Source organism: Myxocyprinus asiaticus, chromosome 47 (assembly GCF_019703515.2).
Source record: "Myxocyprinus asiaticus isolate MX2 ecotype Aquarium Trade chromosome 47, UBuf_Myxa_2, whole genome shotgun sequence".
Classification (NCBI taxonomy): domain Eukaryota; kingdom Metazoa; phylum Chordata; class Actinopteri; order Cypriniformes; family Catostomidae; genus Myxocyprinus; species Myxocyprinus asiaticus.
This window is the reverse complement of record NC_059390.1, coordinates 25771415-25797721: the sequence shown is the minus strand read 5'-3', so window position 1 is coordinate 25797721 and position 26307 is coordinate 25771415. Positions and strand designations below refer to the sequence as shown.

The 26307-nt window shown below is 39.2% G+C and overlaps 1 protein-coding gene across 3 annotated transcripts in view; it reads right to left on the bottom strand.

The window, feature by feature from the left end:
* Window positions 1–26307, bottom strand: part of iqsec3a (IQ motif and Sec7 domain ArfGEF 3a) — a 258589-nt gene that overhangs the window by 103865 nt on the left and 128417 nt on the right. For 2 of the 3 annotated variants that reach the window (XM_051691264.1, XM_051691265.1), the window contains exons 3-4: window positions 17506–17971; window positions 796–2015 (exon numbers count right to left, since the gene is read on the bottom strand). In XM_051691264.1, coding sequence (XP_051547224.1) covers window positions 796–2015; window positions 17506–17971 — 1686 coding nt within the window. The remainder of the gene's footprint in view (window positions 1–795; window positions 2016–17505; window positions 17972–26307) is intronic. The other variant, XM_051691266.1, reaches the window with a different exon arrangement.

Genomic DNA, 26307 nt, shown 5'->3' with positions numbered 1-26307 from the left:
TTACATACAAATGGTTCGCTGCATCAATAAGGTTTTAATACGTTTCGCTTTTGATTTTTGGAGCTGCTATAGACTCTCATAAATGGCAGAAGCTGAAGAATAATAATAATTAACAAATCTAACAGATACAGTAGGTAAGACAATAGCTCGAATTCTTGTCCCATATTTGTCCTCTTACCTTTGCCCACCTACCGATTTCCATTTTTTTTTATCTCTCTCTTCCACACACACACACACACACACACACACACACACACACACACACATACACACCATTATGCCCAAAGACCACATAGTGACATTATTGCAGTATGCTAAATTTGCTTAGAGTACAAAGCCTGAACTGTCTGCATGTGTGTAATGGAGCGAGATGAGATTAGATAAAGGGAGTGAGACTACAGTTTAAATAAAATCAGTGCTATTTATAGGGTCAGACAAACTCAAGGTGACAGGCATCAGAGAAGGGGTGTTAGCCACAGCTGGAGACAGGACAGGATGATAGGATTGAGACAATAAAGCAAGAGAGAGAGAGAGAGGGAGAGAGAGAGAGAGAGAGAGAGAGAGAGAGAGATGTTGAGGTTTTGAAGAGTAACCCTAATGCGGCTATATTAGTGGTAGGTGAGAAGAGCTTCATAAAATGACAGAGAAAAGGTTTTTATAGCCTAAAATATCTGAATTAGTCATTTTAAACAAGTATGACATAAGGAGTGTTGTAACCATAACAGGCAACCCTACTCCTGGGGCCCAAGAGCCCTTTTACAGTAAATGGAGACAAGATGCTCTCAGGGTACTCACATGTTGAAGAGGTTGAGACCAATACGGTACAGGCGTTTTCGCATTACGTCAGTGGAGAGGGTTGGAGATTTGCAGCTGGTTGGGTTCTCGCAGTGGTAGCGGGGCAAGCTCAAGATCATGGCCTGCAGAGGCTCTTTGGGCGAGACCTCCGAAGCTGAGCGGGCGGATGTGGATGTACTGCTGCTGCTCATCTGCTCTGAGCTGTTGTCCGCTGTGTCCAACTCAATGCACTTAGCCTCTAGAACCTCAATAGTAGGGGTGGCCGGTGTCTCTGCAACCCCTTGTGAAGACAAGGTATCAGAGATTATTGCTGTTTGTGCCAGAATTGCAGGTTCTGGAGCTTCCTTTTTCTCCAGCACCAGAAGTGGTGGCTCCTCCCCAAGCTCCTCCTCACTTGGTGGAGGGGCCGGGAAGTCACCATCAGGCACCTCCTCAGCATCCAGCTCTAGAGGTGGTGGAGTTGGATCCTGGGGAGGTGGTGGTGGTTGTCCTAGTGGAAGTTGTTCCTTTGCTTCATTAACTGGAGGTTGTGGTGGGCTCTCAGTAACCATGGCCTCTTGCTGGACACAATTACTGAGAGAGACTGAAGTGGAAGATTCCATAACAGTAGAGGACATGCAAAAGTTTTGGCTGTCAATCTGAACTGTCACATCCCGGAAGGCCATCATCAGCTTGCTGGCATTCCGGGCTGTGTTCTCAGAGTTGTCTGCTTGGCCAATTCCACTCTGGAGTGAAGCAGGGTCCATGAGGCCACCTTCACAGACTTTCCCTGCTACCCCAGTTTTGTTACCAGCTGTACTGAAGGACTCTGAGCTAAACTGGTAGGTACCGCCTTCTTGGAGAGAACACATTGTCTCCATGCTCCAGTTGCTGAGTGCATCATCAATTGATTTGGCAAGAGACTGGACTTGCTCATTGAAGGAATCCTCCAGGTCTGTGAGTGTGCCGCCCACTGTGGTTGGCAAGGATGGAGATCGGACAAGTGGAATACTCGGCAGATTGCAGCCTTGGGCCAGGGCCCGTTCAGCTGAAATTCCCTCTGTATTTTGCACACGCACCTTTCGCAGGGATATACGGTGTGGCAAGCGACTCTCAAGGAGGGAGTTCCGGATCTTCTCAAAGTTTTTGCTGAGCTGGTACTGGCGGAAGGCCGTCTGGATTTTGCAGGCGGCACGACGTGAGATGAGGTGGCCCCCATATTTGTGTTCTAACATTTCGATCTGCAAGGAAAGAGAAAGAGAACAAGGTAAGATAAGGCAACACTATGGCAAACACAAGCAAATACAGACAATAAAAGCATGGTAGAGCATGAAATCAAATCAATAATAAGACTAACCACAAATAACTAAAAATCATGCTGAGACAAACCAATTTTCCAGTCTCCCACTTAGTTAATGCCTTTCATGCAGAAGCTTCTAACAAAATATGCCAATAAATGCAAATGCACAGGATACAGTGTCACAAGCAATTACCCCATTATTAAAAAAGGAGGGCAACACTCAGAGAAGGCAAACAGAATGCAAATTAAATAAATCTTGATGTTGGCTGGGACATTGATCTCTGAATAGGCTCCAAGTTGTAATGGTCAACAGTACATGTCAAATTAAGTTAATAAGACCACATACAAAGTTCTGGAATAAATATAACATATTTTTAACATAACATAAAACATTACTTTTATCACTCGAAATGCAAGTTTTGAGTTATTTAATACTAGGGATGTGCCTGAAGTTGAATACCTTATTCAGAAAGGCATGAATAATGACTTCAAAATGAATAATGGATTCATCCGAATAATAGAAAAAAATATTAATTTGACTGATCAAGAAGCACAAGGATAAAAAGACATTTTAAATAAACATATCCAAAATTACATCAAATTTATAAATCTGTAAAGCCAATATTTCTAAAGTGTAAACCTTATGAATGAAAATGCGCACGGTGGGAGCGGTCTCGACTCAGTTTACGGTCTCCGTTAATTGTGTGCATCTGGAGCTTGTCAAGTGTAACAATATTTAAGATACAACCTCATATACACTAGGGATGTGCCTGAAGCTGAATACCTTATTTGGAAAGGCACAAAAATGACTTATATATTAAGTTAATATATAATAATATAAAAAAATATTCATATCACTGATTATCCAAGAGGCACAAGGATAAAGGGACATTTTAAATAAACATACAAAATTGCAAAGAATTTATGAATCTGTGCAGCCAGTATTTCTAAACTGTAAACCATATATGAATGAAAATCTGCACGGTGTGATCTCGAATCCATTTGCGGACTCTGTTAATTGTGTGCATCTGGAGTTTAACATTAACTAACATATGACATCATGTACACTTTCCACTTCTTGAAATGTCTATGTTAAGTATCACACGATTCACATATGATTCCCATGTATTCATTTATAGCCTAAACCTGAGCGCGATGTTAAATTCCTGACCTGAAGTGATGATTTCACGTCGGAGCTTGTCTATCCATCTCTTAAATTTGACCACATTTATATTCACATCAGCAATTAAGGAAATTATCTGGTTAAGACTTTATTCTGTTAAAATTTAAGCCCGTGGAAGACCGGTGTTGAATGTGCGGGGGGGGGGGTTGGGTGCTCTGTTACGAACACAAGGACTTCTCCTGCTCACCACCAGAAGTCTCCCTCACCCGAGTTCTGAGGGCACCTCGAACTACACTTCCCAGCATGCCAACCTGGACTGATTACACTCACACCTGTTCCCTATTTCATAGACTATTTAAGCGCTGTTCAAACACTAGTCATTGTGAAGTCTTGTTTTACTCCTGCTAACATTTCTGAGCATTTACCTCTGTTTATACTGCTGCCTGCCTTGTTTACCTATCGTTTACCTGGACTCTTACTGTGATTGTTTGCTGCCTGCCCTGAGCTTTGCCTGTTTATGGCTATGGCTGTGTCTCGTTTGGAAGGCTGCGTCCTCCGGAGGTCGCACTTGTCATCGAGGCTGTCTCATTTCATTGTTTTTCATTATTATTTTTTTATTATTATTGGGAATGCAAAAAAGGTTAACAATTGTATAAATGTAAGTGCATACACATAAAAGGCATTGACAATAGATAAAAAATAAGAAAAAGAAAAAAAATCTTTTTTTTTAAAAAATACGCCTTGATGACGTATGCGGCAGACAAATGCGACCTCCGGAGGACGCAGCCTTCCAAATGAGACACAGCCTATGTCTCTCGTCTGCCTCTCTCGTCAGCCTACCATTACTCATGATTTACCCTGCCTGTCAGTTGCACGTTTACAATTAAACTGCATATATGAACTGCTCCCATTCTACCTGTTTTTAAGTCTTGGTTAAAAACGCACCTCTTTTCATTGGCTTTTAACTTACCTTGATACCTTGGCTTGTGTGTTTTCCTTTGTCTATTTTTTGTTTGATTTTATTGCCCTGTATATTATACTGTACTGTATATTTGGTCAACTTTGGTTGTTTTTAAATGTGCTCAACAAATAAACTTTTACTTGACTTTGAAATAATGGTGTCCTATCATAAAAATTCCTCATAGACTTATGGGACTTTCACCTGTTTGTAGGCTATATCAATTTATTTAATTGCTTTTAATTTTTGAATTTGTATTTAATATTCACTGCAAAATATGTGCTTGACATTTTACATTTTGCTTGACACCTCCTGCCCCCAAAGTAATATTATACATGCACAGACATAAACGAAAATACTGTTTCAGCAGATATTAATATCAGAAATACCAGGAGAAACCACAGTTAACGTAGCCTAAAAATTTAGCTTCATCTGGTAAGAAAAAATTACAATATTTTGTAGCCTATAATAATAATAATTATTATTATTATTATTATTATTATTATTATTATTATTATGCTATTATTATGAAAAGGTATTTACAAGGTATGTTTTATTTATAGAAAATATAAATGTAAGAGTAACATAAAAATGGGAGTTTCATTTAGTTTTGACACATTTCCGGTTTAAGCCTCACCCACATCTGGTTCTATCCGAATACAGAGACAGATAATGATAATTTTGTCATATTAATAGGTACAGATACAGTTACAGATAATGGCTTAGAGGAGATAAAGATTCAGTTTTCTAGAGTTTCTTGTACAAGGACAAACTGTGGTAGCTGTTCGGCTGAAACTCAAAAAGAAAGTCATTCTCTACTATTACTTTCAGAAATGATCGGATTTTGAGTACCCATGTGGTCAGAACAGATTTGCCTTTGTCTGGCACCTTGTTAAGCTGAAATGACAGAGCACAACATGCAATGTGCCATTTACGCGTTTAGAGGCTTCCTTCTATTAAGAGCATATTAGGCACAGTCATTTTCTTCAAGTCATCTGGCTCTCTCTGCCAATAACCATTGTCTGACAGCCAGTGGAATCTAAAGCACATTTTCATTAACAAATATGATTGCAAATTACATTGACAACACTATCCCTGCTAATGTATTTCTCTCATACTTTATTTATTTATTTATTTATTTATTTTTTAATCAGACTGGCAAATTTGTGATGCACATTCTAGCCTTTCCCAGTTTTGTGATTTTACGTTGTATATTCCAGAATGGAATCACATATTCATAAATGCTACAAGATCATTTAGAAATGACCAGAATATTGGGTTAAGGAGTTTGAAAAAGATTGTTCTGTTAATACAGATATTATTTTACATTCATTTCTTATCACAAAGTGTCAGATTAGGAAATTCTAATCATTTTCCAGACCATCTACGAATATCTCTGACCTGTATGGTCCATCTGTAGCCTCAACATTGCCTTCCAAGCTGACAAGAGCAATAATTTGCTCTGTCAGTCACGGATTCTAGCTGGAAAGGTTTGAAAGATAATTAAAAGCTCCCAGCTGATACTCAAAGCTGATTTTTACCTCCTTTCCCTTTGTGCACCAATCAGCTGTCAGTGGTCATGTCCCTTCCTGGGTGAGCTTAGATTAGAGGTCATTAAAGTACCGCCGTTTCAAACTATGTGATAAGAGCGACTGAGCTGATGCAATCTGAATCATTTGAAAATATCCAAACTCCCGGAGAGAAGTTTGAATAATACCGAAAAGCCATCTATCTCTACAATCTACATTTGTTTCAGACTAGGTGAAAAAGCAAAGTTTTGTCTGGGGAATATTAAGTTGTCTCTGAATAGGGCTTTGGCTCCAAGCTACAGTGAGTTTCTTATCAGATAGAGCTATGAGCAGGGAATGCTGCTGATCTCTGCCCCTCTAGATAGTTGACACCCTGCCTTGAATATTCATCATCTTTTCCATTGGTGCAGATAAACAGCAATGCTGCATCTTTTCAAAATTAAATTTAAACCCTAAAATGGCATCACTATTGCAATCAAACAAGGCTGTGTATGAGCCTCTCAACCAGAATTATTGTCAAAATGGCAAATGATGATGGCCTTGGTCACAAGATGGGGTCTCAGAAAGGAGTTTATATAGCCACAGATACATTTTTGTTTATTTCAGGACATAACCACTTTTTCACATAGTACAATCTCTCTGACATTCAGTGCTATTCAGTTCCAGAACCCTTCAAAAGGTAAGGTGAGTTTCTTATCAGAGAGAGCTATGAGCTAACAAGTAATTATTTTGTTCCCTGTCTGTCACTCACTCGATGTTGTGTCGATGTAGTGACATTAGGTGTTCGCTCTTGAGAGCCCCAATCACCTTTGCTTTGTTCAGAAAAGGCCAATGAAAATTGGCGAGAGGAATTTGCATGCCACTCTCCGCCCCGGACATACGGGTATAAAATGAGATGCCATGCACCACTCATTCAGACTTGTTCTTCGGAGCAGAGCGCATGTGTGTGTTCGTCCTGTCACCTTGCTATCGCTACTGGATTTTACAGCGCATATCAGCAGTCACCCTCATACGGTCGAGTGTTGTGCTTCCCCTGGGTGCTTCAGCGGCTGAGTCCCCAGGTGTAAAAAAAAAGAGTATATTTAAAAGAGTATGTTTTTTCTCTAAAAGAGCTCGCACAAATGATTGGCGTCTTTTTAAAGATATCCTTTCGCCTTTGTGCTACTGGGTGTGGCTGTTATCTCTCCCCACTGGATGGTCACGAAATCTGTCTCGAGTGCTTGGGTCACCGAGGCAGCTTTTGTGGATGGGTCATGTTTTCACTGTGAGAACTTGCCCATGAGAACGTTGCGGTCGCAGCTTTCTTTCTTCTCCGTGAAGCAGAGAGCCACCGTGGCTGTGGTGAAGGCTTACAATGCCATGGGTCAGACCGCCTCCGCCCTACACGCCATGGCAATCCTGCAGCTTCACCAGGCCAAGGCGGTTAAAGATCTGTACGAGGGTAGAACCAACCCAGGGCTCATGCAGGAACTGCGCACCATGACCGACCTTGCTCTACGAGCAACAAAAGTTACGGCACATGCCCTGGGTCAGACGATGTCCACTTTGGTGGTCCAAGAGCAACACCTATGGCTCAACCTTGCAGAGATGTGTGACGCTGAGAAGGTTCGCTTTCTCGATGCGCCCGTCTCCCAAGGGGGCTCTTTGGCGACACTGTCGAGGACTTCGCCCATCAGTTCTCGACAATGAAGAAGCAGACGGAGGCCACTAAACACATCCTGCCGTGGCACGACTCGGCTGCCTACTGGCCTCCAAAGTCCCGTGCCCTGTCTGCTTCTCGCCAAGGCCGTCCTCCAGCGGTGTTGGCCCCGGCTCCCCCACCATCGGAGCCCGCGCGCCAGCCTCTGAGAAGAAGATCCTCCCGCAGGAAGGCAGCACCACCTGCCCGTCATCCAGCCGCTAGGAACCCCGGACGGGCTTCAAAGTGGCCGTGGGACAGGCGACCCAGGGACGAGGTTGCTGACTCTGACTGGCCTGACCCAGGTAAGCGTACAGGCTCCACTCCCGCCCCTGAGCCAGCACGAGGTGAGTACCCTCACAACATCACCAGGTGCCTTCTGGGCCCTGGTACCCAGTTTGTCAGTAAAAGAGAAGAGTTTCCTCATTCCCTGGGTCATTCTCCAATGCTCGCGACAGCCAGGCGCTGGAAGTCTTTCCAGTCAATGAGTAGGATGTGAGGATCTTGCATTCCCTTGTTTTCCGTTGAAGGATAGCCGGCAAACAGGTAAGTACGGTGGTTCTTGGGGCCGCTCGCCCACCCCAGCCACTGGCCACCGTTGCGGGCTCCCGGGGCAGCACGCCTCCCCCGGACAATCTTCCCCATGGGGCATCTGCTCTGCCTCGCCGCGAACCACCCACCCCGGGCATGATAAATCCTATCGTCCCCCTGGTGCCGTTAGCACAGAGGCTGGAAGCCTGGTTAGCCTGGTCCTCCCTTTCAGTCTGTCCCTGTCCCCTCACGTCTTTACCAAAGTCGCAAAGGCAACCCTGGCCCCACTAAGGGAAAAGGGCATTCGCATTCTCAATTATCTCGATGACTGGCTGATCCTAGCTCACTCGTGAGGTCTATTGTGTGCGCACAGGGACCTTGTGCTTCGGCACCTCGGCCGACTGGGACTTCAGGTCAGCTGGGAAAAGAGCAAGCTCTCCCCTGCGTAGAGCATCTCTTTTCTTGGTATGGAGTTGGACTCGGTCACCAGGTCACCAGCCTTACCTAACTTGCGACATGGTCATGGAAGGTCACGACATGGTTGAGTGCTCGCTGCGAGGCATGCAGCAGCCTGCCCGTGTCCGCTCCTCCGTAACTCATGACACGGTTCAGCGCCTGTGGCGTTTCTTATAGGAACCCCTAGTGTCACTATATCGACACAACGTCAAGTGAGTGACAGACAGGGAACGTCTTGGTTACTGATGTAACCTCTGTTCCCTGATGGAGGGAACAAGATGTTGTGTCCCTCCTGCCGCAGCACTGAACCGACCGCTGACATGGCTGGGACTCTCTCTTGGCTCCTCAGCACAACTCTGAATGAGTGGTGCATGCCATCTCCTTTTATACCCGTATGTCCGGGGCGGAGAGTGGCATGCAAATTCCACTCACCAGTTTTCATTGGCCTTTTCTGAATAAAGCAAATGTGATTGGGGCTCTCAAGAGTGAACCTCTAGTGTCACTACATCGACACAAAGTCTTGTTCCCTCCATCAGGGAACAGAGGTTACATCAGACCAAGATTTGATTAAATTTTTATGAATTAATTTAATCAGACATTTTTTTTTTTATGGGGGCGGGGGGGTTTACGATGATTCAATTTAATTAAACTTTGAAACACGGAATTCAGAAAAAAATAATAAAGTAAAATAAAATAAAATAAATAAAATGAGTTGCATAGGGTCCTAATAAATTAAATTACATAGAGAGGAGGCAAAAAGAATACAATAAAAATTGACAGAACAGACAAATATAGTTGTGATCTATATAACCCTGAGGTGTGACAAGAACATAATGAATAGAGAAATTAGTGTGTATTAGAGAGGGGGCATTAAACTTGGGATGAGCACAAGACAAAGAGAGAATACGAGTAACGAATGCAGTCCTGCTGCAAATCCACACATTAGCCAGCTGTCAGGTCTGTTTCCGATCACTTCACTAAGCGGCGCCAGGGAGAGAGATCATTCCAGAACCACTGCAGCCATAAAGGAAAGAGTGTCTCGCGATGACACCACTCCCTGTCAACTCAGCTCAGACAAGTCTAAACTGACAGCTGGATCAGCACTCAGTCCAAGCTCAGTTCTTCACCATCCCATCTTAAAATTACATTTCAAACATACCAAAACAAGACAGCACTATGTAACAATCTTCATCCACTACACAAGAAAGGCGATGGAGACTGGTGTCAAGGGAAAATAAATAATAATAATTGTTCTTCAGGCTGGTGCACATGCACATTCAAAAATAGGCAATGTCTCTATCAAAAATGTGATGTTTCATGGTGTGTTCATTTAGCTTAGAGTTAGCAACAAGCTAACCAATTAGCCTGCTAAGCTTGCACAGCATAAGCAAGTTGCCACATAATAAAGGCAAACCTTCATGGATTTTGGTTCTCTCAGTATTAAACATCACATTATCTTAGAAATAATTTAATATTAGACTTTTATTATTATTATTATTATTAATATTATCTTCAATAAAGTACCCTTACGATAAAGTATTTTGGTGGTACCATGGTACAGTATCATATGGCAAACAATACCATGGTATTACCATAGTACCATGTCCAAAAACTGTTGTACTACTATAATAATATGGAAGCCAGCAAAAATAGCAAGATGAGAGGTAAAACGTGAAAACTCTTGAGTGAGATTCCTTGGACTTTGTTATATTTATGTTGTTGATGAACGAATGTTGTTGAAGTCTACCTAGAATTAAAAGTAGTATGTTGAGGATTTTAAAGGTCAGCTAGTACTCACTAATGCTTCAACATTTTCTTGCCCTTAAAAAAATAAACTTTTTATCAGGTTTTCCAACAAAATATCTAATAGCTGCCTTTTGTTTATGTACTGCCCATCTGGGAATATCTCTGCAGCTATCCTGATATTCTCTGCTTCACAAAGAAAATGTGACATAACTATACAATCTGAAAACACATCTCACACAGGACACACTACTGTAATCAAAGGGCACCCACTAGAAAAGGTTACTCTGTAAATGCAACTCATTAGCTCAGTTGGTCTTAGTTGCATTCTGTCACATGCTTGTCATTACTCTCTCATTTGCATTGATTTGTGTCTCAAGGATACATATTTATGAGGCCATCAGTGTAAGACAGGATAATCAAAGGTCTCACTGGGAGGTTAGGCACGCCTTCATTAGCATAAGGACGCAATCACACAGAAGAAATGCGGTATAGGTTATCTGTGGAGCCATCAGCCTCTGAGAGATCATGTCTAAAGCCAGATTATCAGCACTCAGGCACACTCTGTGGGAGCTGACGGCTGACAGTGGATCATGTCTCATGGTATTTTGCTCAGCTCAACAGATTTGTCAGTCAGGACAGTTTCGCCACTTAAACCTGATTAGATGAGGTGTGTTTATGGTTTAAGTTTGGAAATGTAATGAAAAAAAAAAACATTTGCTGAGAAGATGTACATTTCCTGAGGGACATTTTTGCAAGTCAGATAAAATAAAATAGTTGCTTATAAATTTATTTAATTTAAAATCTTAAAATTATACATTTATAGAATTAGTTAAGGAATGTGAAATGTAATATGTTAATGACACCCAACACTGGTTGTATGTAGATGTTGTATTATCTGACAAACAGCAATAAAGGACACAAAAGAATGCACCGTGCCACCAGTTTAAGAGGAAGCTCACCCCAGTGCCTTTTGTAACACACTTGATCTTCAGTACAATTTTTTAAAAAAAAGGTCAGAGAGATAAACAGTGTTTTAATAAACAATGATCTGTTCTAAGACCAATGCCCTGGCTTTCTTGAAGTCTTCAAAGCACTTGAGGATGAAGGTTGTGAGGATGGCCTGTCAGCATAGTCCTAATAAGAACTCCTACAGAACAGCAAAATCTACTGATTGTATAGACTTCCTTAATAGCTATCTGCAAGTACATACATAAACATGAAAAGCCTTTGCATTAGAGGTAGACCGAAGTATCGGTTTTATGATTAATCTGTGCCGATAGTTGCTTTTTGGAACTATTGGTTATCTGGAAAAATCTATAAAATGAAGTCGATAATTGCCGCTAGTTTAATTTTTTAATTTTTTATTATTATTATTCCTTTGTGTTCCTCTGTGGCTGAGTCTAGAATTATATCAACTGACTGATAATATATTTATATTATTTATAATATATTCATATTTTTATCCTCACTTAAAGGCTAATTTGGTTATTCTAATTAGATAAATAAAATAATTAAAATAAAAAATGTGACTGAAATCTGAAAACGTGACCACTCAGCACATAAGTTGTGTCTCTAACTTCATATCTTTTGAATAATAATAATAATAATAATAATAAAAACTCATCTGGTGAAATACATAGACACAAAATCCTTAATCTGGTGAATTTATAGGCTATAAAAAGCTTAATTCTGTGAATACTTAAATCTAGAGCACTGTAACGGAGCCAAGTCTCTGTCATTTCAAAATAAGAGTCCCGAAATAGTCCCGAAAGTAAGCGTACTTTGGGCTTGTCTATTGTCCCGCATTTAGCTCCTTTTTTGTTTTTTTTTTTTGTTTTTTTACAATCAATTCATAAAACGCAAGCAAAAAAAGTTTTTTTTAAAAAAATGCTTCTGTGTAAATCCTTCATTAAACCATTTTTTTTTTTATGATTTTTTCATAAATTGTTGCATTTAGTTCAATAAGAATGGTTTCACAAACAATTTACTCAAAAAAATTGTGCTTCTCATGTTTCATGAATGAGGCATGTGACAGATCATGGACCTGCAAGGGCCCTGGGCACACGTCTTTGGAGATATAGTGATCCCTGACAGTCGTAGGCCCCAGGGCATTGGCCCCACTTGCCCAGTCCATAATCCCATAATGCAGCCCTGACTGAGACCAAATGGTTTAGGCTCTGAATGTGATACTATAGCTTTAATTAAATAAAGTTTTTTAATGCCTCGTCATCAAAAATTAATTTCAAAAGAGAAAACAAACCTAAAATAAAACAAAATTTAATATTGTACAATACAAAAGTAGTATCTAAATTTCCCTTTTTGTTTCTGTGTTTGTGTTGTACATTTTATTTGATTTTTTTTTGTGTATCTGTAGTTGTTTTGTATAAATCTACAGCACTAGTATTGTCTAGTTGTAATCCGCAGTGTCAGGCTCTGTCCTCTTATCTGCCTCTGGAGAGATTTCACACCTCTGCAGACAGAAGATCAATGGCATAATGCAGACACACACAGATTTGTGCGTGTAAATGCATATACTCAACTTCTCATCCACAAACACTGTCACGTACATATACGTCTATGCAAGGCAAAAGTAACGATTCATAACATAGTGAGTCACACTGCAGCCACGTTTATGTCAAAATATTGATTTCTGTACAGATTTCAATGAACAATTGATTATGTGCACACAAGCTTTTTCATAGATGTTGAGAGACATAAACTCATTCACACATGTGCATTGTCAATGATACTGTAGGTAGACCCATACAAAACTCATTGAAATATGTCAAGATGGAATAAAGTTAAATCAATAATAACTACTAGCACTTAATGAGCAAATTACAGATGCACAAACAGATACATATGTGAATCTGTATAGTGCACAGTAGTGGCGGTCCACTTTTCAGGAAAAAAACATTAAAAATGTTAATTTTCTCTATAGGAATTTCAGAATATTCTTAAATTTCTAGTTGTAAGCCTTGACTCAAACCAGCCAGCTCCAAGACAAATCACAATATTACAAACTTTAAAGAGAAAAAATAAAAAAAAATTATAATAATATATTATTCATTTATTCACTTTGGCGCCACCCTCAGGTATAAGCACTTTATGTTATGCTTTCTCTGACTTCAATTCAAAGCATTGTTTACCGCCCTTTCATTCAATATTATATGTTCATTCACCTGAATCAGGCCCGCTACTACAAATGGCCAGGGTAAGCATGCTTATCTAAACAAGTAAGCCAATCACAAGCTCCTTCCTTCAGTCAAGCTATCTGATAGGCTAGATTTTTGTTTTGCGTGAACACATTCAAGTTCACGTAACTAATGCGTAATTTTTTTTTCCCTTTTCTCCCCAATTTGGAATGCCCAATTCCCAATGCACTCTAAGTCCTCATGGTGGTGTAGTGACTCAATATGGGTGGCGGAGGATGAATCTCAGTTGCCTCCGCGTCTGAGACCATCAATCTGCGCATCTTATCATGTGGCTTGTTGAGTGCGTTACTGCGTAGACATAGCACGAGTGGAGGCTTCACGCTATTCTCCGCGGCATCCACGCACAACTCACCATGTGCCCCACTGAGAGCGAGAACCACATTATAGCGACCACGAGGAGGTTACCCCATGTGACTCTACCCTCCCTAGCAAATTTGGTTGCTTAGGAGATCTGACTGGAGTCATTCAGCACATCCTGGGTTCGAACTCGCGACTCCAGGGGTGGTAGTCAGCGTCTTTACTCGCTGAGCTATCCAGGCCCCCACTAATGTGTTATTAAGCGCTAAAATGGATATAGTGTAAGCATCAACGACCTATGTGGATTTGGCAAAGAGTGGCTATCAAAACTTCAAGCGGGAGAATTTTACTACAAAGTGACAAAGATGTTCATTGACAAGGACAGACGCATTGATTTTGTGTTCAAGTAAAGGTTAGTTAATATGTTTATTAAAAATCTGTGTTATTGATACTAGGTCATAGATACAAGGTCATAGTTTCTGGTTAGTCTGAGGCTATGAAGTGGTGATCTGGCAATCATGTCATTCTTGTGTTATGTCTGTTTTATAGTTCTAACGTTACCAGTGTCTATTAAAAATATATATATATTAAGGGATGATTGCCGTGTTTATGTTACATTTGCCTTGTGCATTCAGGTTAAGATTGTTATCTTTGGTGGTCAGATTATTTTATTGCTTCGGTCCATTCCAGTGTTTCTGAACTGTGGGAAGAGTGACGCAGTGAAACTAGTAACTTGTAATCTTTTCTTTTTCATTTTGTTGTATGTTAAAACAAGCACTTCTGGCACTATGGTTCATTGTATGATTCAATGGCTCAATATATGACAATCTCCTGATCCTACCTGAAAAAAAAAAAAAAAAAAAAAAAAAAAATTAACCTATGACTTAAAGAAGAACTGCATTTGCATCAAGCATGGGATTTTTAGATTCTTGTTCACATGAATTTGACCGAGTGGATTGGATGGTTATTCTCTGTATTATGTATAGCTGATTTGTTAAGGTTAAATAATGATACTGTATATCTGGATGCAAAATTAACCTAACACATCTAATTCCTGAATTGTATCATTTATATTTAAACCAAAGCTTTATGTGATATTCATGTGTTTGTGTCGCATCAGATGTATGCTTTTAATCATATACAAAATAGAGGCATTCTGACCTACTATAATACAAAAAAAAAAAAAAAAAAGAACAGTGGCATTCCCATAGAACAGTGACCACATCAGATGATAATACCATCGTACTTTGATATATACCATAGTAATTTCATGTACCATAGTGATTACATGGTACCCCAAGGTAATTCAAAGACTACCATGGTATTACCAAGGTACAAGTCCAAACAGCCATGAAGCTACTGTGGTATCAAGTCCAAAATACCATAACAAAGGTCATGGCACTTTTTGGCAATTTTGTGTATTTATGAAAATGTATCAATGTAGAAAATTATCATTATATGAATCATGTCACACAACATGAAGTTTAATTATTTAGCAATTCAAAGCAATCCTACAGTGAGAACCTTTACCTTCAAGAGGGACTATTTACTGTGAAAATATGATAAACATACATGACAAAATATATAAAAAATAAGTTTATATTTAGAAATATAGAAAATATATAAAATTGTTTCACTAAAATAAAGAGTTATAAGGCAGTGATGCTCTGCAATTACAGAGATAAATTTAATATTAGATCTCAATACATTTCTACATAATGTCTAAGCATTGTCTGAGCTGACTCTCCACCAATGCATATGAGCATCATTGGTAAAAGGAGCAAATCTTTCTGCAGTACACACTGTCAAATGACACTGCCCACTATATATATTAATACAGTATATACACTGTATAAATAAACTGAATAGACCTCTAATAAAAAAAAAAAAATTGTATCTATAGTTTCAAAAACAGTCGTAAGAGTTACTGAATTGCACTGTTAAACAGGTTTTAAGCAATTTGATTGTGTAAGGCCTTTATTTATATTCAAAGCAGAACAGATCACTGTTAGTCATTCTGTAATGCAAACATAACCCTATTAGATAATTAATCTGAGCAAAAACAATAGGGGAGATGGAGGAATCCAATCTGCAATATGAACACTCAGCAACAAAATTACAAAAAATGAGGCATGGGGATTTTATGCTGCCTCTTTGTTGCCATGACAACACAACCTTTTCTCCACCACCATCCATCTCCCTTTCTGCCGCTCTTGCCCTTTCTATCTCTGTCATCTCAGTCGCTTTCTCTCTAACATCACCATGTACCTTTCCCAGGAACCTTCTGCTTCTGAAAGAGTCTGCCTGCGTGTGTTCTGTCTTTAAACCACAGAAGCATGCCTGTGCTCTAACTGAAGCCTGACATATCACTCTGTTCCAAAACCCAGTGAGCTGCTTAGCATACAACCGTCTACTTAGACTGCATCCTAACTGTTTTTAAACCTCACATGTAATTTTGTCCACTCTACTTCACACAAATAGCACTCCTTATGTAAAGCACTAGGGAGACTGGACTCACAATTGATTTTAATAGAGTTTGACATTAGCATGTTGCTAAGCTAACAGCACAATACACTCATAAGCATAAAAACACATAGCAGATATTGGGCAAAATAGCTGATTTTTCATTAGAATGAAGTATCAATTCTTTTCATGACTGAATTACGTGTACATATAAAGCATCTTTCCAGTTCCTATACATCAAAATAAGACTGATAGGTAGGGCTGCATGGAATCTGTGAATCTCTCGAATTTCTCCTTTGCAAATTTGTTCATTGCATGTTATGGCTACTTTGATGCTGCTTACAGCTACCAATAAAAATCTAGCATTCTCAGCTCATTTTTAAACATGATCCATATTTAAAAACTCCATGAAATCCCTTGACAAGAAAAGTTTGTGTTGATATGTTTCCTATTATAACAGGAAGTAGAGTGGGACATATTAGGGGCTTGTTTCTTTTCTTAAAATAGCCTGTAGACTTTAGATAAACTCACATCCATGAACCATTTTTATTTTATTTTTTTTATTGGCAGATAGTTTTAGCGGAAGGGGAAATTCTCATTCTGCAGAACATTTTATTGGACATCAAATTGGACATGCCCATGAGTGTAAAATTAGTCATCAATATTTTTTTATTTGTATCTTTAGTACATATATCTACTAAAAGTTGATCTTGTCAACTTTTTCGAGTGCACTAGCATATAGATTAGGGCTGTCAACCGATTATGTTTACGTAGTTTTCAGCTTTTCTAGTCACTAACGCTGCATTTCATAACGATGTCTCAAGCAAAATGTAGTTTGAAACTTAAAAAAACACTTCTTGTGTCTCCAGCTGTATTTGATTAGCTTTCGATTTGTTGCCTGTAGAGCTGAGTTTGCGCTTACTGCCCCCTACTTCAAGCTTGAATTGCTCCGGGAAAAAAAAGAAAAAAAAAAGAGACCTTATTATGGAATTTATGTATGGTAAGAGGGCATGAATAATTGTGTATTTTTTATGTTGTATGTTTTATATAATTAGTCAGAATGAATTAATGTGTGAAGTCAACAGCCGTAATAAAGAAAAGCCACAAAACTCAAATTTTGATTTAATGGAGTCTTTAAAACTAGAATTCTGCATAGATTACACCACAGAACAGATTCCATGTAGGCCTAGTGAAAGGTTAGAAAGCTGATGGAGATGGTGATGGATGTGTATGAGATGAAGATGAATGGTGAACTCCACAAAGGTTCAGCGTCCTTTTGGACCTTGAGGTAAAGTCCAACTTAACCTCAAACACACACACACACACACACACACAAAGCAACCATCGGAAACACACCAGCCACCAATCCCCATGAGCCTGAAGGACTCACTCACATTTCCCCAAGACCACAATCCCACACTGCCTTGCTCCCTACCTGCTTGTTTTTGAGGTCGAGTGAGAGTTCATAGTCAGACGTGGTGGAGTGGCTGCAAGCTCCGTTCCTCTGCACTCTGATTGGTGAAGCTGTGTGATGCAAGCTTGGTCTCCTTCCTGCAGCCCCCGTACTTGAGGTTTCTCTCTCTTGCTCCTCTATCTCCTTCTTTTGCTCCTCTTGCAGTTGTTGTGGTGGTTGCACCTGTAGTTCTTCTTCCTTCTCGGCCATTTCTTCCACTTTCACCTCTTCCTTCTGCACCTCCACAATCTCAATGTCCTGTGCTCCACCTCGATCTTGATCATCTCCTCCTCCATCGATAGACTGTGTTACGGCTCTCCCTACAACCTGAGGTTCAACTTTCAACTCCGGCTGAGCAGTGCTGGCGGCAGTTTCCCTAGGCGATGCAGCAGCTGTGGAGTCCCCAGGTGATGGTGTCGCAATCGGGGAAGGGGGGAGTGGCTCTTCACTGCGGAAAGGAGGAGAAAACGAAGAGTCAGCCTGCAGCCTGGGCACCATTTGACCTTGTCCTCCAGTTCAGGGGGGGGGGGGGGGGTTGGTGTGGCCCAGAAACGGGTCAACATCAATCTCTCCCTCACTTTTCTCTCATCAACTGTGCCCTTCAGGGCAAAGAGAAAGAGAAGAAGTGATTGTCAGGGGTCAGTAGCCCCTACTGTCCATTCCAGGATGGACCCCATAGAGTTACCCGACAACCAGAAGGGAAGGGTGAGAAACACAGTGACTTGCGACACCTGACATGTGACACACAGATAGGAGACACAATCATGCAGCTGTGTAGTACATCAGTGTGGTACATTTTGCAGCTCTTCACAGCAGTTCACGAGTGCTGTTCTGCATGCTCTGTTGTAAAAATACCTATTGCAGTTGTTCAGCCTAATTCAGTTGCATTCTGTAAATCTTTTGGGCCCCTCCTCTGAGACAGACCCACGTTCGCAAGAGGGGTGAAATCATGGTGCAACAAGCACCAGCACCAGTTGCACTGATGGTTATTCTGGGAAATCTAACACTATCCTATTAGGTGATTTTATCTTTCTGTATTTCTATGATTTAGAAAGTTTAAATCTGGCAGTTTATAAACTTATCAGTCTTGCCAACTTGCCATTGTTAATCAGAACACATTTTGTTTTTTGTTGGCTGTACGCAACAAACAGAAAAGGTTTTCAAGGTGCTCTATCAAGTTCTAAATCAATTAAACCTACCTACCTCCCTACCCTAAACTTTATACCTAAATCTAACCGATGGTGTCATAAAAGCAAATGTGAGATGAAAAGCACAATTGCAGAAGCAACCACATCACCTCAAGGTGCTTATATGAGACTTTTGGCTCACGTGTCAATTCATGTGCTCTTCAGGACTCATACCCTGGTCTTTTGCTTCAGTTCAATGCTCAAAAATTTTGCACACAATTTGATTGTGTTTGATCAAGCTTGTACAATAACTGTTGTTGGTTATGTAATGAAAACGTTTAAATGTACCACCTAACAATGAGCTATAATAAAATTCATTGTTGTTGTAGCGCCTCTTGAGTTTATTTTGCCTAGTGTTTCTAGTGTTTATATAGACAGCTTTGAAAAAGCATATAATAAACTCATAACCCCATGAGGGAGCTACCGCACCATAGGCGCTGAGTTGGTGTCCCCCAGGTCAGTCGTCTCTCGGTTGAGTCTTTGGGGATGTAGATGACAGTGGGTGCTTTTGTTTTCCTTTGGTGGGAGGCTGTTATTAGTAAGGGACCATGGATCACCCTGTCTGTTTTAGTTCTGTCCTTCACCATGTCACTTTAGATCATTCTCTCCATTATTTTCCACCTCTCCATTTTTTCGTTCTACCCATGCATTCCCTTGTGTCCTCTACCCACATTATTTCTCTCTCTCTCTCTCTCTCTCTGTCCATCTCTTTTTTTTAGAATTTGCTATGTGATTGGCTATGTTCAGAATGCAATACAAGATTTCTACTTCCTGAATACTGCACTTCAACCGATACTGGGAAAATAAAACACATTGACCCATGTTTGCGGTCTGAGTAGTGACTGCATCTTGTTTTCATCTTATTGCATCTTGTTGGTGTCACCAACAGGATTGAAAGGAGCTATAGTGTCATGTTATAGCTATGTTCAGAATGGAGTTCAAGGTTACTACTTATTGAATACTGCACAGTATATGCAGTATACTATTTGTAAAACTATTAAGTGTAACTGTAGCCATTATTCCAGTAGTATGCTACATTGCTTTTACATGACCTCATCACGTTGCCTGTTTTATACCAATTATATACTTTGGCAACATAAAGACTAATATGGCAGTATGTTATTCTGAACATAGCCTAGGTGTAATGTGTGGTGTGTAAGACACTCAGATGCATTAGAAGCACTCAGGGTCTGTATACATTTGTCTAAGCACAGTCTAATATCACAGAGTGCTGGTGGACCTGGACAGGTCATAGACAGAGTTTTGCTCACAGACAGGCTTTTAAAAGGGTCTACCGGCATCAATTTATGCATGAAGCAGCGAAACTCAATTATCTTCCCATTCAGATGGCATGGCTATGGGGATAAGGAAAGCAAAAAATCTGCAGATCTTGGATGGAATCGGATTTAATGTTGGATAGGCTTTAGGATTTTACCCAAAGTTTGTGTGTGCTATGTATTTCTATGCTGAATAGAGTATTGTAATGTCAGTGTAGCAACATGCTAACATTAAACTCTCCAGGAATCCCATGTAAAATTTGCATGTGAAATGCACTTCATGTTAGGAGCCCTATTTGTGTGGCACATGAAGAACATTTCAAATCAGTCACTTATGAGGTTTCATTTGGGTTAGAATGTTGCCTTTGAAGACACAGTAGCTCCATATGTAGAGAGTAGACAGCAAGGCAGTTCACTAGGTTTTAGAACAGAGCTATTTTGGTTTCTCAGGCAAAAAAAGATCCAAGCAAACTGTTCTTAATCTCAGCCTTACACAAAATGGCAAGATTTAATGGCTTGCCTGGTGCACACAAGTGAGAATAAAGAGATACCCTGATCAAAACCTTCTTACCCAGACATGAGAGGGGTTGACAAGCTTGTATGAAAGAATAAACCTAGAAAAACTGGGAAAAAATAAAACACATTGTCCCATGTTTGCACATAAATTGCAGTTTTAGAAGTGCCTGTATCTTATTTTAAGAATTTTTGGCATCGCTGGCAGGATTGAAAGGAGCGATAAAGATCAGCTCCTTCCAGAAATGACTAGGGCAATAAGACAGGAGTCAGTGAGCATGAAATCAGAACATTACAGGGCACATATGCAGCACGGCATGCGCACACGGGATATCCCCAAGGGGGTTAAGGGATTGGAGGAATAAAAGTGAAAAGTAGAGAGCTTGACAGAGTAATACTAGAGTTCAGGGAGAAAATACTGCTAATCCATTCCGGAATAAAGAGAAAAAACCAAGTTACATATTAGCAGGTATGTAGACTTTTGCAACATAGATCCACTTCTCCAACTACAACAGGACAGACAATAGAAACTTGTTCCATCCAAAGTCTTTATAAAGCCTGTTTAAAACAAATAAGCGCACATGAGTGTCGCAAATTGAGCACACCTCCACAAAATCGTAATTACCAGTAGGAAACTCTGGATTTTCGTTATGCCCGATTTGGGGGCATGTCGGTTTAAGAACCATGGCGAAAGTAAATTGGTATTGGTAAAAATTCAGTTTTACTTGTAGATTTTGACTGTTCAGTTGAGTTTGTGTGCATATTTTGTACTGTTAATAAAGAATAGTGATTTAGTTTGTCCAAAAATAAGACCCACTTAACTGGTTTATAAGGCGACTGACATGTGCAACTAAACAACATTCCGAGAATGATAAAATAGATTGATAATGCATTAATAACACACCTAATGCGTGGCTTTGATCTTCATTTTGTTACATTTGTGCTAAAAAATCTTCATCTCTTTGTCAGTAAGTGAAACAGAGAGAAAGAAATATTAATAGTAAAAAGGTCAATTCTTTCCAACTTAAATAACTGAACACGCATCACATCGTATTTATGACTTCCAAACTTAAGAACTTTCTAGGAGGACTTGAACTCCAAAATCTTAGAATCACATGCACTGATGAGGTGTGCACAATAAGACAAGTTCTGTCTATAAATAAATCACATAGGTTAAGTAAAAGAAATGCAGGTGTAAATAGATACAGAAACGAGCACTTTTGTCAGATTGTTTACTGTTTAAAGTTGTTTATAAAATGCTTCCGGGTTTTCTTTCCAACTTGAATTTGTGACATTTCGTAATAGAGTGCAACAGTGCCCGCCCACTTTTGCAATGGTCTTGGTTCAGGAAGTATTTTTCCATAATTTTTTTTTTTCATAGAGATTTCATAAAATCTTCATTAAAAATCTTCACCTTCATTAAAGAGTTCTAAGACATGAATCAAACCAACCCGATCGAAGGTGAATCACAACATTACAAACTTTGATTAGAAGCAAAAAAGTATTTGAAAATCAGTTAGGGTTAGGTACAAGAATTTGTACTTAATGTCTTTCATGAGGGAGTGAACTAGAATCCCATGAAGCATTGCAAATTAAAAACAATGGAAAAATATAAAACTATTGATTTGTTAATTATAAGTATAGAAACAATACATTTTAATTTATTGCTAAATATTCTGATTTATACAAATATATACATAGTTTGATAGTATAGAGACAGACTAAATTACGTCACTTGCAATGCATCATGGAAGTGGACGGTCGCTGCAGAGCTCTTTTGGCATGCTTTGTTGGCTGTCATTCTCTGATTGGTGGATCTGTCTCTTCAGGACTATGGGTAGTGTAGTTTTTCACCTGAAATTCCACTTTTTAGCAAAACATTTTTGTTGAAATATTGTAGACTGATAGATCCAACAGAAGCATATACCATCGATTAACAACGCCCGGAACCACAAAGTGGCACACTTAAATCTCCGAGATGTCTGTTTAAGAGCATATCATCTGGAAAGCATCACATTCTAATTAACATCTTAAAAGATCAGACTTACAAACATTATCAGTCATAAACATCTCATGGACATCTGCTGAAATTCTTAATGGCATCCAAGAGAAACATCTTTTGGTGGTTTGCTCATCTGCAATACGTCAATAAAATGTTTCATTTCGGATGCCAATAAGACATTCATCAAATGTCTTTGAGATGTTTACAATTTAGAATGTTTGTTAATCTGACCTTTTTAAGATGTTTAGCAGATGTTATTTAAAATGTGCTGCTTTCCAGATCAAAAGATCTAAAACAGACCTCTCAGAGATCTACGTGTGCTATCTGGGTAATAACTGCCTACTTGTTGGAGCATACCAGGTGTGCTAGAGGGCAGCATACGAAAGTAAACAGGGACAATTTTGATTTCATGTTTTCTTAAAAGAGAAACTCTGCTCTGTACACCACCACACATTGCTGTTCAGAGCTATTTTAAGTGATTAGAGAAGACGTGTTAGTTGAATCCATTTTATCTGAAAGTTCCAGTGAAGTAGAAGCTGTGAATTATTAATGCTGATATAAAGCTTCCCCTTAGCAGGTAGCACAGCAAAGGAATAAAAATAGACGATGCTAAAAACACAGAGTGCCCGTTGTATAAGAAAAACGCTGCCCTTTTTTAAAACTGCCTTATCTTTTTTTCTCTTGCTGTTTATCTTGCGTGTTTTGCGTCTGTGACTTGTAAATATTTAGAACCGCTGGGGTAGTAAATATTGTTCCTTCACTTGCATTGTTTTTTATTGAGTGCAGCCGCATCGCTCTCTCTGGGACAAACAGTGAACAAACAAAGAGCGATGGAAGGGGTGTGAGAGAATGTGAGAGCTGCCATATAGAGGTGAGGAGATATGGGGCTGCTGGGAAATCATAACACAAAACATAAGAACTAAAGAGTGCGCAAACACATTCCAGGTGAGACGGCACAGAAAGACAAGTGCCATGCGGGACAACAAACAACAACAGAGATATAAATTTTATCTGTGTTCTATGAGCTGCCTCGCTTCTTACCAGTGTTGGGGAGTATTAAACTAGCAACACTTCTAACTTGACAGTAGTTGAGCTATTTTCACAATAGTGTAGCGTTTAAAGTTACAAACTACATTTTCCAACGAGTGGAGCTGTAGCTTCACAAAACGCTATTTGTCAAATAGTATTGTGAACGTAGCAATAGAGCCAAGGCAGTAATCAAACATGCTCACTTAAACCATCATCATCTCTCTCTCTCTCTCTCTCTCTCTCTCTCTCTCTCTCTCTCATGTAGCGCAAAAAAATCCAAAACAATGAAAGGAATCTGTTCTTTCGGATAGTTCATGTAAATGAACCAGTTAAAATAAACAATTCTATTTTATTTTGCTTTGGGAACTCTGATTAATTTTAGTGGGTCAGTTTTTTCAGATCGTTCCGTTTTGTAATGAAATATTTCGTGTATTGCAGCTGTTTATCACTATATTTTGATTCAGTTAAATAAAATAGGGTGTTTTGTAGTTTATGTATTTTAAGTATAGATTTATGTTCAATTTGATGCTGTCACCCCATTTGATTAACCCTTACGAAAACAAACTTTTGGCAACAATAGACACTTTGCCGCAAGTTTACAGTGAACTTGCAATTTTTGTAAGGGAGGGGGCCCCCTTGTGGCCCGAGAGGTAAGGGAGAATGTAACTGCAAGGACAGAGTTGTTCGTTGTCATGCCTTAAACTGAAACAAATAGTTATCTAACATTATGCAGTTATGTCCCGTTGTAATCATTGCATTTTGTGTAGTTAATATATTCAGATTTGAGACTATATTGTGGTGTCATTCTTAGGTGGGCCTGGATCTGGCGTGGGGGAGATGTGGGCTCTGGGGATGGGGCCTCCAAGTAAGATTTCGTTTAGGGCCCCCATATGCTCAGAAATATCACCTGATTATTATATATAGTTTAAAAAATATATAAATAAATAAAAATTAATAAAAAAAAATTGTATATATATATATATATATATATATATATATATATATATATTGTATTTAAATTAGCTACTTTTTGTTAATAGACTGTAGTGTAGCTAACATTTTTTTATAAGAGTAGCTTGACTGTAGTTTAAATACTTTAAGTTATGAGTTTATAGCTAAAGAAGCTACAGTTTCAAAGTACCTTCCCCAACACTGCTGTTCACTGCCTAGGGGATCACCCTTTTTGTCATGGTACCCTATAATTGACAGACTTTTAGTGCTCTACATAGGCAGAAACTTTACACATTTCTGTCTACGAGAGATTCAAAATAGATTGTAATGTAGGCATTTTACAAAACTAATGCTACATTTAAATGTACTTTTATTTGACATTTATCTCGCTTCATCAACCATCTTGGTTTTATATTTTCACCAAGCTTGTTGCAATGCATCCTGGCATTGTCTTCTCTGTGAAGTATACGTGCTATTCAGTCTTACATTTTGCTCTAAATGAGGTATTTTAGGAGGCATGGAGAGTGCACATATGGTGCCTTAAAAAGCTGCTTCTGTAGGCAGCTCACTACATTTTGAAACAAAGAAATTAAGTGAAAGCACAATGGCAGTAAAAGCAAGCAAAGTGCTGTCTATTTTTGTAAGTCGAAGCTTCAGTTAAACTTAGATGAACTCTGTCACTGTCATTCTCTCTCCCTCTTGAGTGTCCTTTGTCATCACCTTCAACATCCACATCACCTTTTTTTTTTTTTTCACTTCTGACCCATTCTCAGCAAAGTGTCAAAACGTTCTCCTTTCACTATGATTCTCTTTTTTCCTGTTTATATCACCTCACTTCTTATTTCTTTCCCCACTTTCTTCACCCTTCTTTTACTTCCTGCACAATTCCATCTTTTGTTCCATTACAAGGTTCCATTTTTTTTTTTTTTACATGAAATATATTGTTCTTGACAAATCACTAGAATACTGACACATTATGTATTGTGGTGTCATGATATTTACTAGTTAAGGCCAATATTAGCCATTTTACACTCTAAAATTCAACCCCAAAAACATTTTGAATGTATCAGGGTTGAAAGAGAAATATCATGGTAAATGGTAAATGGTGTGTTTATATCAATATATAAACAAGGCACACTAAAACGTATGATTCTCCTAGATTGTACTCAGTTGTCTATTCAAATTATCAGAATTCCAAACTCACTGTGCTATAGAATTAGCAACAATAAATAACTATTGGTATTTTGGAAGGCTGTAACCTCATAATTAGGATCAGGGGTAATATTTAAAAGAATTTGGCCATTAAAAAAAGCGGTGCTCCCCAATGTTTTGACCCCAGAATAGGTAATAGGTAACTGTCCCCATGTTGTATTTTGACCAAAATGAAGCTGTCCCATATGGGATGCCTTTTGACCCACCTTCCTATCTCACCAATGAAATGCTGGAAGTTACCAAGCATGTTTTGTCCTGAGAAGAGAATTTATGGTTTCTTGAAAGTTCAGCAGTAACCTTTTCTTTTCTAAGGAAATAAAAATAAAATATAAAACACTGTACTGGTTCCTCAAAATGAGAGAGAGAGAGAGAGAGAGAGAGAGAGAGAGAGAGAGCAAATGCACTTTTAGGGGCCGTTCAAACAGGACACATTGTCACATTTCAATTCAAACATTTTATACAAACAGTACGCTGCAGACAGACATCTTTGCATTTTTTTTTTAAATGCCGTGTCTAGTTAAAAGTAGTTTGGAAAATGTGTTTTGAGACGCATTTAATTCCATTGTGTCAATTTGTTCTAAATGCAAGAACGTATCCTGCGTGAACCGCCCCT